General features: G+C 37.6%; 2 protein-coding genes across 2 annotated transcripts; one reads left to right on the forward strand and one right to left on the reverse strand.

Annotated features, from left to right (window-relative positions):
* Nucleotides 1–567: 567 nt before the first annotated feature.
* Nucleotides 568–5,449, forward strand: LOC309501474 (uncharacterized protein). Its single transcript, XM_082173599.1, has 4 exons — nt 568–957; nt 2,232–2,386; nt 3,208–3,295; nt 3,533–5,449. Exons 1-4 carry the CDS (start codon nt 684–686, stop codon nt 4,402–4,404), a joined length of 1,389 nt encoding a protein of 462 aa, XP_082029725.1. The 5' UTR covers nt 568–683; the 3' UTR covers nt 4,405–5,449.
* Nucleotides 5,450–6,642: 1,193 nt separating this feature from the next.
* tox4a (TOX high mobility group box family member 4 a) lies at nt 6,643–11,935 on the reverse strand. Its single transcript, XM_082173536.1, has 9 exons — nt 11,024–11,935; nt 10,822–10,881; nt 10,411–10,713; nt 9,993–10,238; nt 9,563–9,907; nt 8,503–8,583; nt 7,675–8,415; nt 7,426–7,577; nt 6,643–7,335 (listed from the first exon to the last, which is right to left on the reverse strand). The coding sequence occupies exons 1-9, from the start codon at nt 11,126–11,128 to the stop codon at nt 7,278–7,280; spliced, it is 2,091 nt and encodes a 696-aa protein (XP_082029662.1). The 5' UTR covers nt 11,129–11,935; the 3' UTR covers nt 6,643–7,277.
* Between the last annotated feature and the right edge of the window lie 923 nt (nt 11,936–12,858).

Below are 12,858 nucleotides of genomic sequence, written 5' to 3' on the forward strand. Positions count from 1 at the left end.
ATATTTCTTTTTGTTACATTTTATGTATGTGTATTAATGTGTTTTGTGTATAAAATAATGAATGTTGCTGTATGGGTTTAATTGGTGGATACAGTCCTTTGACATGGGGTACACACATTTGATGTGTTTAATTTGATCAACTATATATAATGAAGCCCACAGTATTTTTTTTAATTAGTTTATCAAAAATATCAAATAGGCTTTACAACAAAAACATAGGATAGCCTATGTGGCTCTTTTTTCACAGGACATCAAAAGGTTCGGGAAATGTGCCATGTATTAAAACCATCTACGATTCAACTAAACTCTAATTATAGAGGCTTAATTAATTAGCTTGTTTGGTTTATTGTCACTGGCCACATAGTATTCCGTGGAGCTAAACATGTCTTTAACATGCATTTCAACAAAATACAAACTTAAAAAAATAGACACTCTAGAATAAATAACCAAATGATCCATACCATCATATGACAACATTTTTTGCAATCAACATTCCTATGTAAAAGCGACGTCTGGATTTGGCGCCACCCGTGTTAATACGTGCTACGTCATTGTGGAATATCAGCAGACACGCCCATTACTTCCATCTTAGCCATGTGGATAGTGACCACAAACGACTGCACGACCGATCCGTTTGTTTATGCATTATAACTTATATTTTGCATGTTCAGACCGAGAGCAAAATGTCCCAGTCCGTGTCCAGGTTTCAAGCAGAGGTGGCGGCCGTTATGGAGGTGTTACTGAAGGTGGCCGTCGTGGAGATAACGAAAGTTTTCGAAGGACGCGCATTGGATTCCCATGGCTGCACGGTCGACAGAGAAGCTCAGATCAAAGAAGATCTGGTGCGTGTCCCTGACATCAGGGCTCGTATGGAAAGTGCATTGACTAATCTTTCGGACAAGATGGTTTGTAGCGTCGGTGTGCAAGTGGGAGAGACACTGCTGTCCAACCATCAGGGTATGTTTTTGCGTAAACAACAGCCACTTCTCTAGCTGTGTGCATGTAGCTTGGCTTTACTTCCACATTAGTTGAATTCAACAGGAGTAAACCGGAAGAAGGCTTTCGTATGGCAAGCCGTTGTAATATACATTGCTTAAAAACGAACTATTATCTGTTTTTATGTTACCGCCGGTACTTATTTTTTATACATTCTAGTATATTGTAGTTCAGTTCATTAGATACTAGTATACTTTCATCATCCTTTGCTATTAGTCTCTATTCCAGTAGTGTTTCGTATTTAGTTAAAATTTACTAGGCTATAAAATAAAAGTACTAAAACTGAATTACTAATAACTCTTTACTGTACACCAAACATATAACCTACTGAACATGATATGCGCAATAACATTTCTAGTGATATTAAATATGAACATACAGCAATGAAGAGAAGTGCTTGAAGTAAATGATTTGTCATAGAAAGACGCTTGAACACACTATGTATCTTTTAATTATGTCTAATTGTCTATATTTATTAAGTCTATACGTGATCTGATGATGTACTCTAAACTGATAGACATGAGCAAATAGTGACTAAATCAATAGATACAAGTCATTATTTGGAATAAGTACTACTAGCTAATGAATAGTTAGTTATTGGAACTGAAAAGGTAATATTTATTGGATTGGTTAAAAATATTAAAGTAAAAAAGGAAGGAAGTGGTGTGTGCCAACGTTTCCTTGCTTTTTTTTTTTTTTTACCTTTTGTGTTGAGCACACTCATTGAGTTTTTTTTTTTTTTTTTTTTGCCTGTTAGATGTGCACACTGTGTTGAATTGTAAAAATAACTAGTAACATAAAATAAATACTATTTAGTTGTAAGGAGAAATAAATGTTAAAATGGTTTACCATATTTCGAAAAGTAGTTGCAGCAGTAGTGCTGACTGATATTTCAGGGTTGAAGTCCACCTTGCTTGGTTTCAATGCAAACAATGCAGTTTGTTGTGCCTGTGACTTTTCGTAAAATAAGAACTTATAATCATAATTTTACACTTTGATCAAAATATTTTATGAACCTGTTATTATGAACGTTGTTTATTCACATGTCCATGCAACATTGAGCTGGTTCTCAGACTTCTGCTTCTTTCAAACGTAAAAGTTAAAATGATTTTCAAAAGGACAATATGCTCATAAGATTCCAAATAATGTGCATTAAGAAAACTAGCAGCACACAGAACACAGTGTTTTTAAATTGTAATATATTGTATTCTCTCCCACCCTGAAACCCCATTCAGATCTGTGTGTGTCCACTGAGAAAGACAGGATTTATCTTCAGGATTCCAAAGGAGAGGAGGGGCTTTCTCCCTCTGAAAGTCTTTGCAAGGATTCTCCAGAAGAAGTGGATTTGCAATGCATGGTTGACCTTCCATGCACTATCTTCAAAGAAACTGTAGGTGGCGCTGATTTTTAATTTTCTCTTCTTAGATTTCTTTCAACTAGAATATGTACTTTGATGAAATAATTTTTTTACTAAGTGTTTTATTTAACTTGACACAAACCACTTTATTAGTTGTGATAGTCTGTCCACTTTCACACTAGTGTTTTTGGGAACCCAATTAAATTTAATATTATTATTATTTTAATTATAATTATAAAAATGAAGACATAACTATATTACTGTTGTAAATTGCGATTGTACTGTGAAATAAATGGATATTTGCTAATTTATTTTACACCATGAGTTACAATAGTAATATTTGTCTTATCATAAAACAATTATAAATAAATCATAAAAAAAAAAGTTTTATTCACTTTCAAAGTTCAAACCCTTAAGCTATTTAACTTTTCGAATCCTCAAGCTTTTATTTTGGTAGTATACTGGGGAAATAAAAAAAAATTAAGAAATTATGTGACAGTGTAAATAAAGTAAATCGAGATGCTGAAAACACAAGATCACAAGTGTTTCAATCTGAAATATGCAGCGCATGAGACTACAGTTATGTAATAACATCACAGCTATATTCCAATTATCCTGAATCCCCATTTATTTATTTTAATTTTATATTGGGTAATTTGGGTATAATTAACTATAAGCTTTTCATTAACTCACAAACCCCCTGCAGTTCCCTTACTAACCCTGACCTAGAGAACAAATAGATATTAATATGAATTAAAATGCTGAAGAAGAAAAATACTGCATCAGAGATTTGCAACAATTCTATTGCTTTTCCCTTGTTGACCAAGTCATATATATTGTTTACTGTTTTTCAGGAGATTGGAGTGGGGAGAGGAGACAGCTTAATTCATGAAACCCCATGGACAGATGACTTGAAGAAACCAGAGACAATTCAGGAAAATGGTATAAAGAAACTTGACCAGCTTGATTTATAATCCTTTATATTTTACTGCATAAGCTGAATATATAAAATGCAATTTTTCTTCCAAATCTATCCAGAAATAAACTGATTCTCAAAAAAAGTAAATGTTTTATTTACAAAAATATTAAACAAACTTTAACAGTTTTACAAAAAAATCTGAAATTACTAGAGAATGAAAACAAATTTCTTCCTTTTTATGCTTTTTTGTGGTCTCTTAGGTCTTCAAGGACTTGATGCTCTTGAGGAAACTTCTTCACACTCTATAGTAGATCCAGAGTCTCATCCATTCAGCTCTGTTCTAGGTAACATTCCCAGTGCTGACCTTTCCACTGACAGTATAAACCAGTGGGACCATGGCCTTATGGAAGTAAATTCTTCGCTGTCTGTTGAAAAGTCACCTCACATAGAAATTCCTCAATCCAGCAAAACCCCAGCGGAAGCCACTGAACTCAGCCAGGCATCAGGTAATAGTGCTTTGAATGCAAAGAAGGTGCGTTTCCAACTGACCCAAACGCCTTTCGATTGCAAACTGTTACGGCCTTGTTCTGTGCAACTTGTGAACCTACTGATGCTGCCAAGTGCGCAAAGGGCGAATGGATCCAGCAAAAAATGCTTCTCTACACCCAAAGATCTGCGAGCCCACCAGCGTGTCCATACGGGACGTCGGCTGTGCTGCTTTAAAGACTGCGGGAACGGCATTTGGCGCCTGCAGGGAGTCCTCTCACAAGGGCATGCTCATGCCTGCAAGATCTGCGGCAAAAAGTTCAAACGCAAGAAGATCCTAAAGCGTCACGAACGCTTTCACACAGGCGAAAAGCCGTATTCCTGCAGAAAGTGTAAAAAGACATTTGCCCTGCGGAAAAGCTTGCGAAGGCACGAGCGCTTCCACACTGGAGAGAGACCTCACGTCTGCCCACACTGCAGGAAAGGCTTCCGTCTCAAAAACAATCTCAAGGCTCACCTGCGCTTTCACTCTGGTGAAAAGCCCTTCATTTGCAACCTGTGCTCGAAGGGTTTTAGGATCCTCAAGAACCTTGAGAAACACAGACTCACTCATTCGGCGCCAGTTAGCTTTCGAACTCTTCAGTAACCGAACAAATGTTTTGAGTGGCCTAAACCAAACGCCATATTTCTACCTCGCATCGGAACCACTGGATCCAGCCGGTAAATCTAGCACCCGAGTTGTCAGACGCACAATAGCAGGCAGGATATAGGAACATTTGGTGACTCATTTTATGTGTTCAGGTTTATTTTATTTTTCTCCTTGATATCACATTGTAAATGTTCTTCTCATGTTGATTAGGATTGTTTGTGGACAGTTTTCTTCTGTTGTAGTCTTTGCCCTTGACTGCGTCTGTACTAATCATATACACGTCTCTGAAAAACGATTTTTTTTTTTCAGTAGTTCCACTAAATGTAAAATATCCAGGGCATTAGAGGGTTCAGTCCTGCAGTCTCAACACAAACAGACTTGACTAATTATTGCTTGCTGTAAATACTTTCATACTTATATGATGCTTTTAAACTCTTTTATTTGTAAAAATGACTTTTTTAACAATCTGGACCTTTTTAACATGCCTGTCTGGACTCATTCAAGAGGATTTGTGTGTGTGTGGTTGAACACTGGAGATAATTGGATGCTGCAGGATTCACAGGGGTTTATATGTCCTTGGAATTATTTTTAAAGTAACATACTTTAGAGTCTTGTTGCTCACTACTTGTTTAGCACGCTTTGCTCACTTTAAGCTTATTATTAAAAAGCTAAAAAAAAAAAAATTCTGTTAGTCAGACTATTGCTCCCATTTCCACTTTCTTTTACTTGTACTTTTTAACATTTGATGTGATCTCTTTGTATGGACCAAGCAAACATTTATCCGAGATTGTTTTATAAACATGCTTTTTTTATCTTTACCTTGTTTTACCAGCAACATTATGCTGTCAATCACATGATTTTAGTTTGATATTAAAAACATGTAGTAACATTTGTAGTAAGATTTGTGAGTTTACAGAAAACAAAAGAAATGGTCTCAACCTTAGCTTTTGCTATACATCCTTTATTTTATTTTAATTTTTATTCCTCATTACCATTATGACAAACCTATATAGTTCCTTTTTGAATAAACAATAACCTCATATATTTGTTTAATGGGTTGTTTTTATTAAAAGGCTCAAGCATATATATACATGTATGTATTCTCTCTGGAGAATATATCTCAATAGAATGATTAGTATGGACAATGATCTCCAACAGCTCCAGTCAATTGAGAAACTTTACCGAAGACATACAGACTATTCCACACGTCCAATAACAAAAGTTGAAACAATTCAATGTAAAAACATGCCAGTGAATTTGAAAATGATTCCAACCAATCCTTGTTTTTCTTATGGACTGGGAGATGCAAATGTCTCCTGGGGCAGTAATCTTTGAGAGTATTTTATAGAAGAGATGACAATAACATTTTTTTGGGGGGGCCTTTGAACGGACAAATACTTTTGTAGAACCTCTTTACACATTTTGTGGCAAATTTATATTTTCAGCCTTCTTTAAAAGTAACCTTGCACAACAACTGATCTAGATCAGGGTTTCCCGAAATGGGGTTGTTAGGGGGACCTCAGGGGGTTTGGGAGTTAATGAAAGCAAATAATGAATCAAATCGTCAAAAGTTTAATTTAAAGCTGCAGTCCGTAACTCTTTGCGCTCTAGTGGTTAATAAACAGAACTGCATGAATCTTGCGGAAGAATATTGTAACCGGAACTATTTATCTCTGTTTATGTTTATGATGCATCACGCAGTTACTGGGCTACTCCGCAGCGCTGCCGACCCAAACCAGTCTAAAATTGTCTGAATATAAACACTTATTATAGGTGTACCGTAGAGATTCTGGACAAGACAAAAACACGGTTACGAAAATGGATTATGTAGTCGCTCATTATGTATACATATTTTAAAAAATAATAATTTTAGGCAAAATAAGTTTAAAATCTCAGGGGGTACTTTTTAAATTAAAATAAATTTTGTGAAATGTCATATAATGCATCCTTGAACATGGCCAAGAAATGTCATCTGTTGTTAAGGATTTTTTTTTTTTTTTTAAAGCTTGAGACTTGTAAAAGTGCTCTCTATTCAGTCACATTTATGTTTTTCAGATTAAAAATTCTTACGAACTAAATTGTCTACATACTGGTCAGACATCTATAATAAAATAATATAGCCTATGTTTCTACTAGCAGGGCAAAACAGGGATCTCAGCAGTTTTTGTAGTGTACTGACAATCATTTGAGTGTCACATTAAAATGGGTACGTTTGCAATGATTTCTGAAACTTAGTCCATTTTGGCTGCCTTTTATTAATACTTGAGTCATTTCTGTAACACAATCTAAAAAAGTCAGCAAAACCCCATAACTAAGGCAAAAAGATTTTACACAAGAGCACTTGTGAAAACTGATCTAAGACACTGTCAGTACAACACAAGAAAACTGAAAATATAATAGAATTGCAGACTGATTGCATTACTGTTTGAGGTTCACTAATACTCTTAAATTTGTCATCATAATCAAAATTACTGCATTTGAAAATAATACAATGGTTCAGATTTGTCTCCTTTTAACACATTAACTAGTAACATACATAAAAAAATACAAATAAACCACTGGCCAAAAACTGAGTGGAAACAATACAAGGTCCAAAAAAACACAATATTCACTCTATGTCCATATCTGACAGTTTCAACTAGGAAAACAAATGTCAAAACATGATGTTCGCAGTATATATATCAATAGTTGTAACAAAGACATAATTTGTCCTTTCATAGAATGATTTTTCCACTGCCATTTTCATGCCTTAGATATTTACAACAAAAACACTAAACTTTCACTAGTAATTCCAGTAAAATTCTGTTGTGTTATTATAAAAGACACATCCAGGCATGCTAAGACCCAGAATCAGGAGGATTTCGTTTCATTTATTTGACAGTGGCTGAGTTCTGGCTCTTGATTGAACACCAGGCCATGAAAATATCCCTGTTAAGAAAGTAAAAATAGGGACGGTTAGTAAATGGATTCTGACTGTGCAAAAAAAGCACCTTAAAAAATAAAATAAATAAAAAACACCTGCAGTGTGTGGCCACACATTCATTGCTGCAATACTCCTTATCCCAGTCTCGACTGTCCACAGCCAGGTTTGTGCATCCAGCGCGGACACAGAGATTCACAAGAGGAGTGGAAGAGGAGACCGCAGGAGCAACACTTACCTCCATCTCCATCTGAAAAAAGAGGATAAAACAAGCAGAGTTAGGTTACACTCTGAATAACTTTGCTGTGTACTTGTGTTTGATCTCTTAAGGCCCAGATATAACAAACCTCTTCGGGTTCCTCCGTCAGAGCCTCATCCGTCCCAGTGGCCAACTCCTCTTTGGGCTCTTCCACTTTCACCTCAACAGGGGCAGGATGTGCTAAGGCTGAGATGGTGGATGGGGAAATAACAGGATTGGCACTTGTTGCTGTAGTAACAATAATTGGCGTGGACAGGTCAGAGTGTATTGAAGCGGGCACAATCTTTATCTGAAGAGGCGGTGGAGGCGTAGCCGTGACAGCCACAGAACTTCCTGCCCCTCCACGGGGCTTGGCCTGAAGAGGCGGCGGGGCTTGGGTTTGTACCATCTGCTGCAGACGTGGGGGAGGTGGGGTGCCCTGCATCTGCTGCAGTGGTGGAGGCTGACGTCCAGCAGAAGCCGGATGCACGGCTCGAACTCCAGCCGGAATCACCGTCACCATGGACGTGGGGATCTGGTGGAGCTGAGAACCTCCCTGCAGCATCTGCTTGGAGATGATGATTTTTGTGACAGTAGGTGTCGGGCTGGGGTTAGGGGTCAGGGGCTGGCCGATGGCCAAGGGTAGAGAACCCGTGCGGGAACGGGTGGTGACTTGAGGCAGGTCGAGGATAATATTGGATGCACAGATGTTGGTGATGGTGTTCTGCTCAGGAATGGGGGTCAGGCGTGGACGGACAGGGGCAGCAGGAGCAGGAGCAGGGATGACGGGTGCAGGACAGGGGACAGAGGGAGGAGTGGAAGGAGCGCTATCATCCACCTCAGAAGATGGCTGGATGAGAAATAAAGGAAAGAAAGTATAATATAAGACAGCAAATAAAAAAAAACTCAAAAGAAGAACTAGAAACAATTCACTCACTCTTGAGAGTTGATTTGCTCTGTAGGCTGCTAAAGCTTTCAGATACTCTTTCTTAGCTGCCTCGGTTTTCCTCTTGTAAACCTGCAAAAGTTCATAAAAATTCAAAATGACACAAAATGCACGTGAATGTAAATGTACCATTTACAGATTCAATTCCTTAACTGTGCGTTCACACCGCCGCCCCTGCCAATGACGCCGTAGAAAGATTCGGGGACGCTCTGACGTAGATCGAATGAATTGACTGCGTTCTCTGGAATCCTCTCAAGTGGAGGACTTCTACATTCCGATTGGTTGCTGCCGAACCGCGTCATAGCTTATCATAAAGTTGACCTGACTTCAACTCTTCTCGCCACTCTCGTCGTCCAAGATGCGCCGCGCCGCCCTTGCCGCCGACTCACATTGAAAATGAATGACTTCAAGACACTTTGACGCTCTCGCCGGCGGTGGTGTGAACGCACGGTAACAGTTCTATTAATTATTTTAATACTTTGAAAGAATATTTGGAAAAATAAAATGCAACTCCATTGTCAAATTATGAAATGCTGTTATAAATCTAAAGCAATTCCAGCACAATGTGTGTCTACAGACTTTTTACTGAATTTTCAGTCTTTTTACACAATTGCAATTACAGTAATTGACCTTAAGTTTATACAGTATAAGCCAGTGATGTGAATTTGGGGTGGGACCATCCGTTTATCCCACCAATGGAATGTTGAAAACAGTTGTGTTGCTTAATATTTTTGTAGAAACCGCAATAACTTTTTCATTCTTATAAGGAATAGTTCACCTAAAAATTAAAATTGTCATTTTATATTTTTATATATATATATATATATATATATATATATATATATATATATAAAAACTTTTGTAACATTTACATTTATTTACTGTCAAGTTTGATGAATGCAATGCATATTTGTTAAATAAAAGTATTTTTATTTTTATTTTTTTAAAGCAAAAAAAAAAAAAAGCCCCCAACTCTTTAAATAGTTGTGCATATTTGAATTGCATTGCACTTTTTGCAAACACTGTCAGTCTTCAAAGAACTATACTCCACCTGTTTTTGCTCTTCTCCCAGGCTGTCCCACATGGATGCCACTATCTTGGACACCTCTCCGAATGTGGCATTGGGGTTCTGGCCCTTAATGGCTGCCTGGGTGTCTCTGAAGAACAGAGCATAGGCTGACACTGGCTTCTGTGGTTCATTGGGATCTTTTTTCTTCTTTCCTTTTTTGCCTCCCAGTGTTGCTCCCGTGTCCAATGTGGTCACAGGCACCATGGCTGGCTTACCGCCAACCCTCCTCACCACAGCTAGAGGAGCAGAAGAGAGCTGGGTGGAACCCGTCAAGTTGGGGAGGTGCGGTATGATCGTCGCTGAGGAGTAGTCTACCAGCATGGTTTTCTGTAACGGAAATAAGGATAGCTTGCAAAATGGAAAAAGAAAGAAAATGTGCCACAATCATCACTGAAATCACTGAAACACTCACTTGTCTGAAGTCCTCCATGTCTTCATCCTGCAATGACCCAGCAGGAGATGGTGTGGTTGACAGTGGTTGGTCAGGTGACTTGGCTCCACCACCAAGGCTGAGCCCTAACTGAGCACTTAGATCTGAATGGTCTATGGTGGTGAGCTGATTGTGTCCTAAGAGACTGTGGCTCATGTCGTTTATTGGAACATCAATAGTCATGGAGGAGGAACTATTAAAATGGGAGCCAACAGAATGGCCAAGATCCTACAGAAAAAAAAAACAAGACAACAAGAAGACAAAAAAAATCATTATATGATGTGCCAATCTATACTTTACTCAAGATCTAATTGCATTAACAGCAATTAAAGTGGCCATTCTAACAAGCTGAAAGCATGAAAATAAATGATCACTGAAAAAACAAAACAACAAAGCTTACCACACCCAGAGTTGAGCTCAGTAGTGCACTTCCTCCCGGCTGGTTAATCACACCCAAACTCAGGTGCTCTATGCCCTGAGAAGACGCATTCATGAAAGCAGAGGCAAAAGAGGGATCATTCCCCCCAACTACAGTATTACTGGCAAGACTATTTCCAACTCCAGGACCCCTTGAGCTCTCAGCCTGTTCGGCCAACTCTCCGAAATGGGCCTCCACATCCTCTATGGTGAGCGCAGAATCTGGATCCAAGGAGATTGGGATTTCAAACTCTTCATCACCCAGACAGGGTGTATGGAATGTTTTCTACAAGCAAAAGTAAATGCATAAATAAAATGATAACACACACAAACACACACACACACACATATATATATAATTAACCCAGTTAATTGTGACCAAAAGTAGCACCACCTCAAGAAAATGATGACCAGGTCCACTGATGGTCAGGTATGACTCATTGGCACCTGCAAACTAATAAACAGAGGTTAAGAGGTGTATTATTTACCTGCAGACATATTGATCAAACGAACACTACATGACATGCTGCAATTTTAAAAACAAATATACGTTTTATATTCAACTAAAGATGTTAAACACACAAAGTCAGATTTACCTTGTTCACTGAATCATATCCATTGTAAGAGGAGTTTTCCATAAACTCAGAATCAACATGTTGACCAGTCCCGTCAGAGAGATCCGAGTAAAAATTCAGATCCATGAGGATAATATTAAGACTAAATAAATAGATAAATTGGGTCTTTTGATATCAGAGAAGAGGTTGATCTTGTAACAAGCCAAGAGCAAAAAAAGTTAAATTAAAAACCAAAGTCATCTAAGAAAAAAAAAAAAACTATTCTCTAAAAGAAAAGAAGCAAGAAACACAACATCTTGTTCTCGGTATTGTCCAATTGTATATGGTATGTGTTGCTCGGATGAATAATGCCAGTAAACTTCATTACACGATCCCACACTCACCGCAAGTAGTACCAGATTAGTTAAAAACGTTTATTAATAGGCTTACCAATTCAGCCAGCAAGCAGCAGCTAACGTTAACTAGCTAAGTGGTGCTAGTTCACAAAGGTGTTGCTGTTAAACCCAACGTGAGGTTTCATTCATTTCACAGGCCTCGAAAAGAGACGTCTGGTATATTTGCTATATGTAATATCCAGCGTCTCATTACATAACACAATAAACTGTATATTCTTAATATATATTCAAAATGATTTAAGAAAGTTTGTATTAGAGTTGCTGGCCCTGCAAAGACAGTTGCTGCCAGTGTAAAAATGGACCGATTCTATCGGTGCTCTGTTAAGTTTGTCTGATTGCATTCATAAGTCACATTAATCGCACTCCGATCATAGATTTATTCGTAGCTCATAAAATGAAACCTTTTTCCTGAAAATACTTAACGCGACTCACGTTGTCTGTAGTAGGTAATACACCTTAAGTTTAAATAACAGTTATTCTGTTTTGAGCCTTCACTCTCTACTACCAATTCGATAACCACCACAATTTTTTTTCCAGGGCGCCGCTGATTGTCACATGGCAGCCGTTACGTTTTTCAGCGAGGATCAAGCTGGACCAATCACAGTCGTTTATGATTACAAGGGAAGGCATCTTATTTAATGATTTCATAGAGACTAAAGCAATGGAGTTTACATTTTTACATCAAGAGCCCATTCTCACAAGTGTACTACTGTTTTCAATAAGACAAAAAATGGCTTTGTTATTTGAATGCATCTCAAAAGAGAATATGAGGTCACATGTGCCCCCTAGAGGAAAATCTTTTTTTTTTTTTAGCTTAACCCCATCATGAATTACATTTTCAAGTCCCTTTCATAATGGTTAAATAAAACTATATATAACTACTCTAGTTTGAGCTGCTGATGTTTTTATGTTACCATGTCCCTGGGTGCAATGCATTAATTTTCTCTAAGAAAATGTCTAACAAAATATTTTTTCTTCTTGTGAATGTTTTAATTAGTCAAGCTTTCTCCTGTGTTCTAACACTTGTTCTAGTTTTTTTGCGATACCCCACTGGAAGTGACATTTTTTAGTGGGTAAACATGGCACAAACATTACCAAATATTAGCAATGGAATTGATAACTTTAATCCTCCTCATCTCTTTAATAAATACTTCCTAAAATTTCAACAGGCATATTAACTTGTGATGTTACAGAGCTCAAAAGGCACCACATAACAGCAATCTATTCGTCTCATACTACAGTAATACTGATCACCCAATGGTTAAACCACATGCTGGACAGAGAAGGCAGTTTGCAACACAAGCAAATTCAGTTGTTCTAAAATGTAAAAAGCCACATTATATGCAGGTTTTAGGAAAATGTTTGTAAACATTACCAAGACAAATGTTAATTTTGTTTGTTATTGCTGGCAAATAACCATAATAAATTGTGAAACCTGACTTACCTCCAGCAGGCGTCAAG

This window comes from Leuciscus leuciscus (assembly GCF_965113295.1).
Source record: "Leuciscus leuciscus genome assembly, chromosome: 6".
Classification (NCBI taxonomy): domain Eukaryota; kingdom Metazoa; phylum Chordata; class Actinopteri; order Cypriniformes; family Leuciscidae; genus Leuciscus; species Leuciscus leuciscus.

Bases quoted from the DNA above. Each gene is read 5' to 3' on its own strand.
- LOC309501474 (XM_082173599.1), top strand. From the start codon at position 684: ATGTCCCAGTCCGTGTCCAGGTTTCAAGCAGAGGTGGCGGCCGTTATG. The intron at 958-2,231 runs GTATGTTTTTGC...AACCCCATTCAG, and splicing joins ACTGCTGTCCAACCATCAGG to ATCTGTGTGTGTCCACTGAG. The intron at 3,296-3,532 runs GTATAAAGAAAC...GTGGTCTCTTAG, and splicing joins AGAGACAATTCAGGAAAATG to GTCTTCAAGGACTTGATGCT.
- tox4a (XM_082173536.1), bottom strand. From the start codon at position 11,128: ATGGATCTGAATTTTTACTCGGATCTCTCTGACGGGACTGGTCAACAT. The intron at 8,584-9,562 runs GTGGAGTATAGT...GAACTTTTGCAG, and splicing joins TGGGAGAAGAGCAAAAACAG to GTTTACAAGAGGAAAACCGA. The intron at 8,416-8,502 runs GTGAGTGAATTG...TTTCTCATCCAG, and splicing joins GAGCAAATCAACTCTCAAGA to CCATCTTCTGAGGTGGATGA.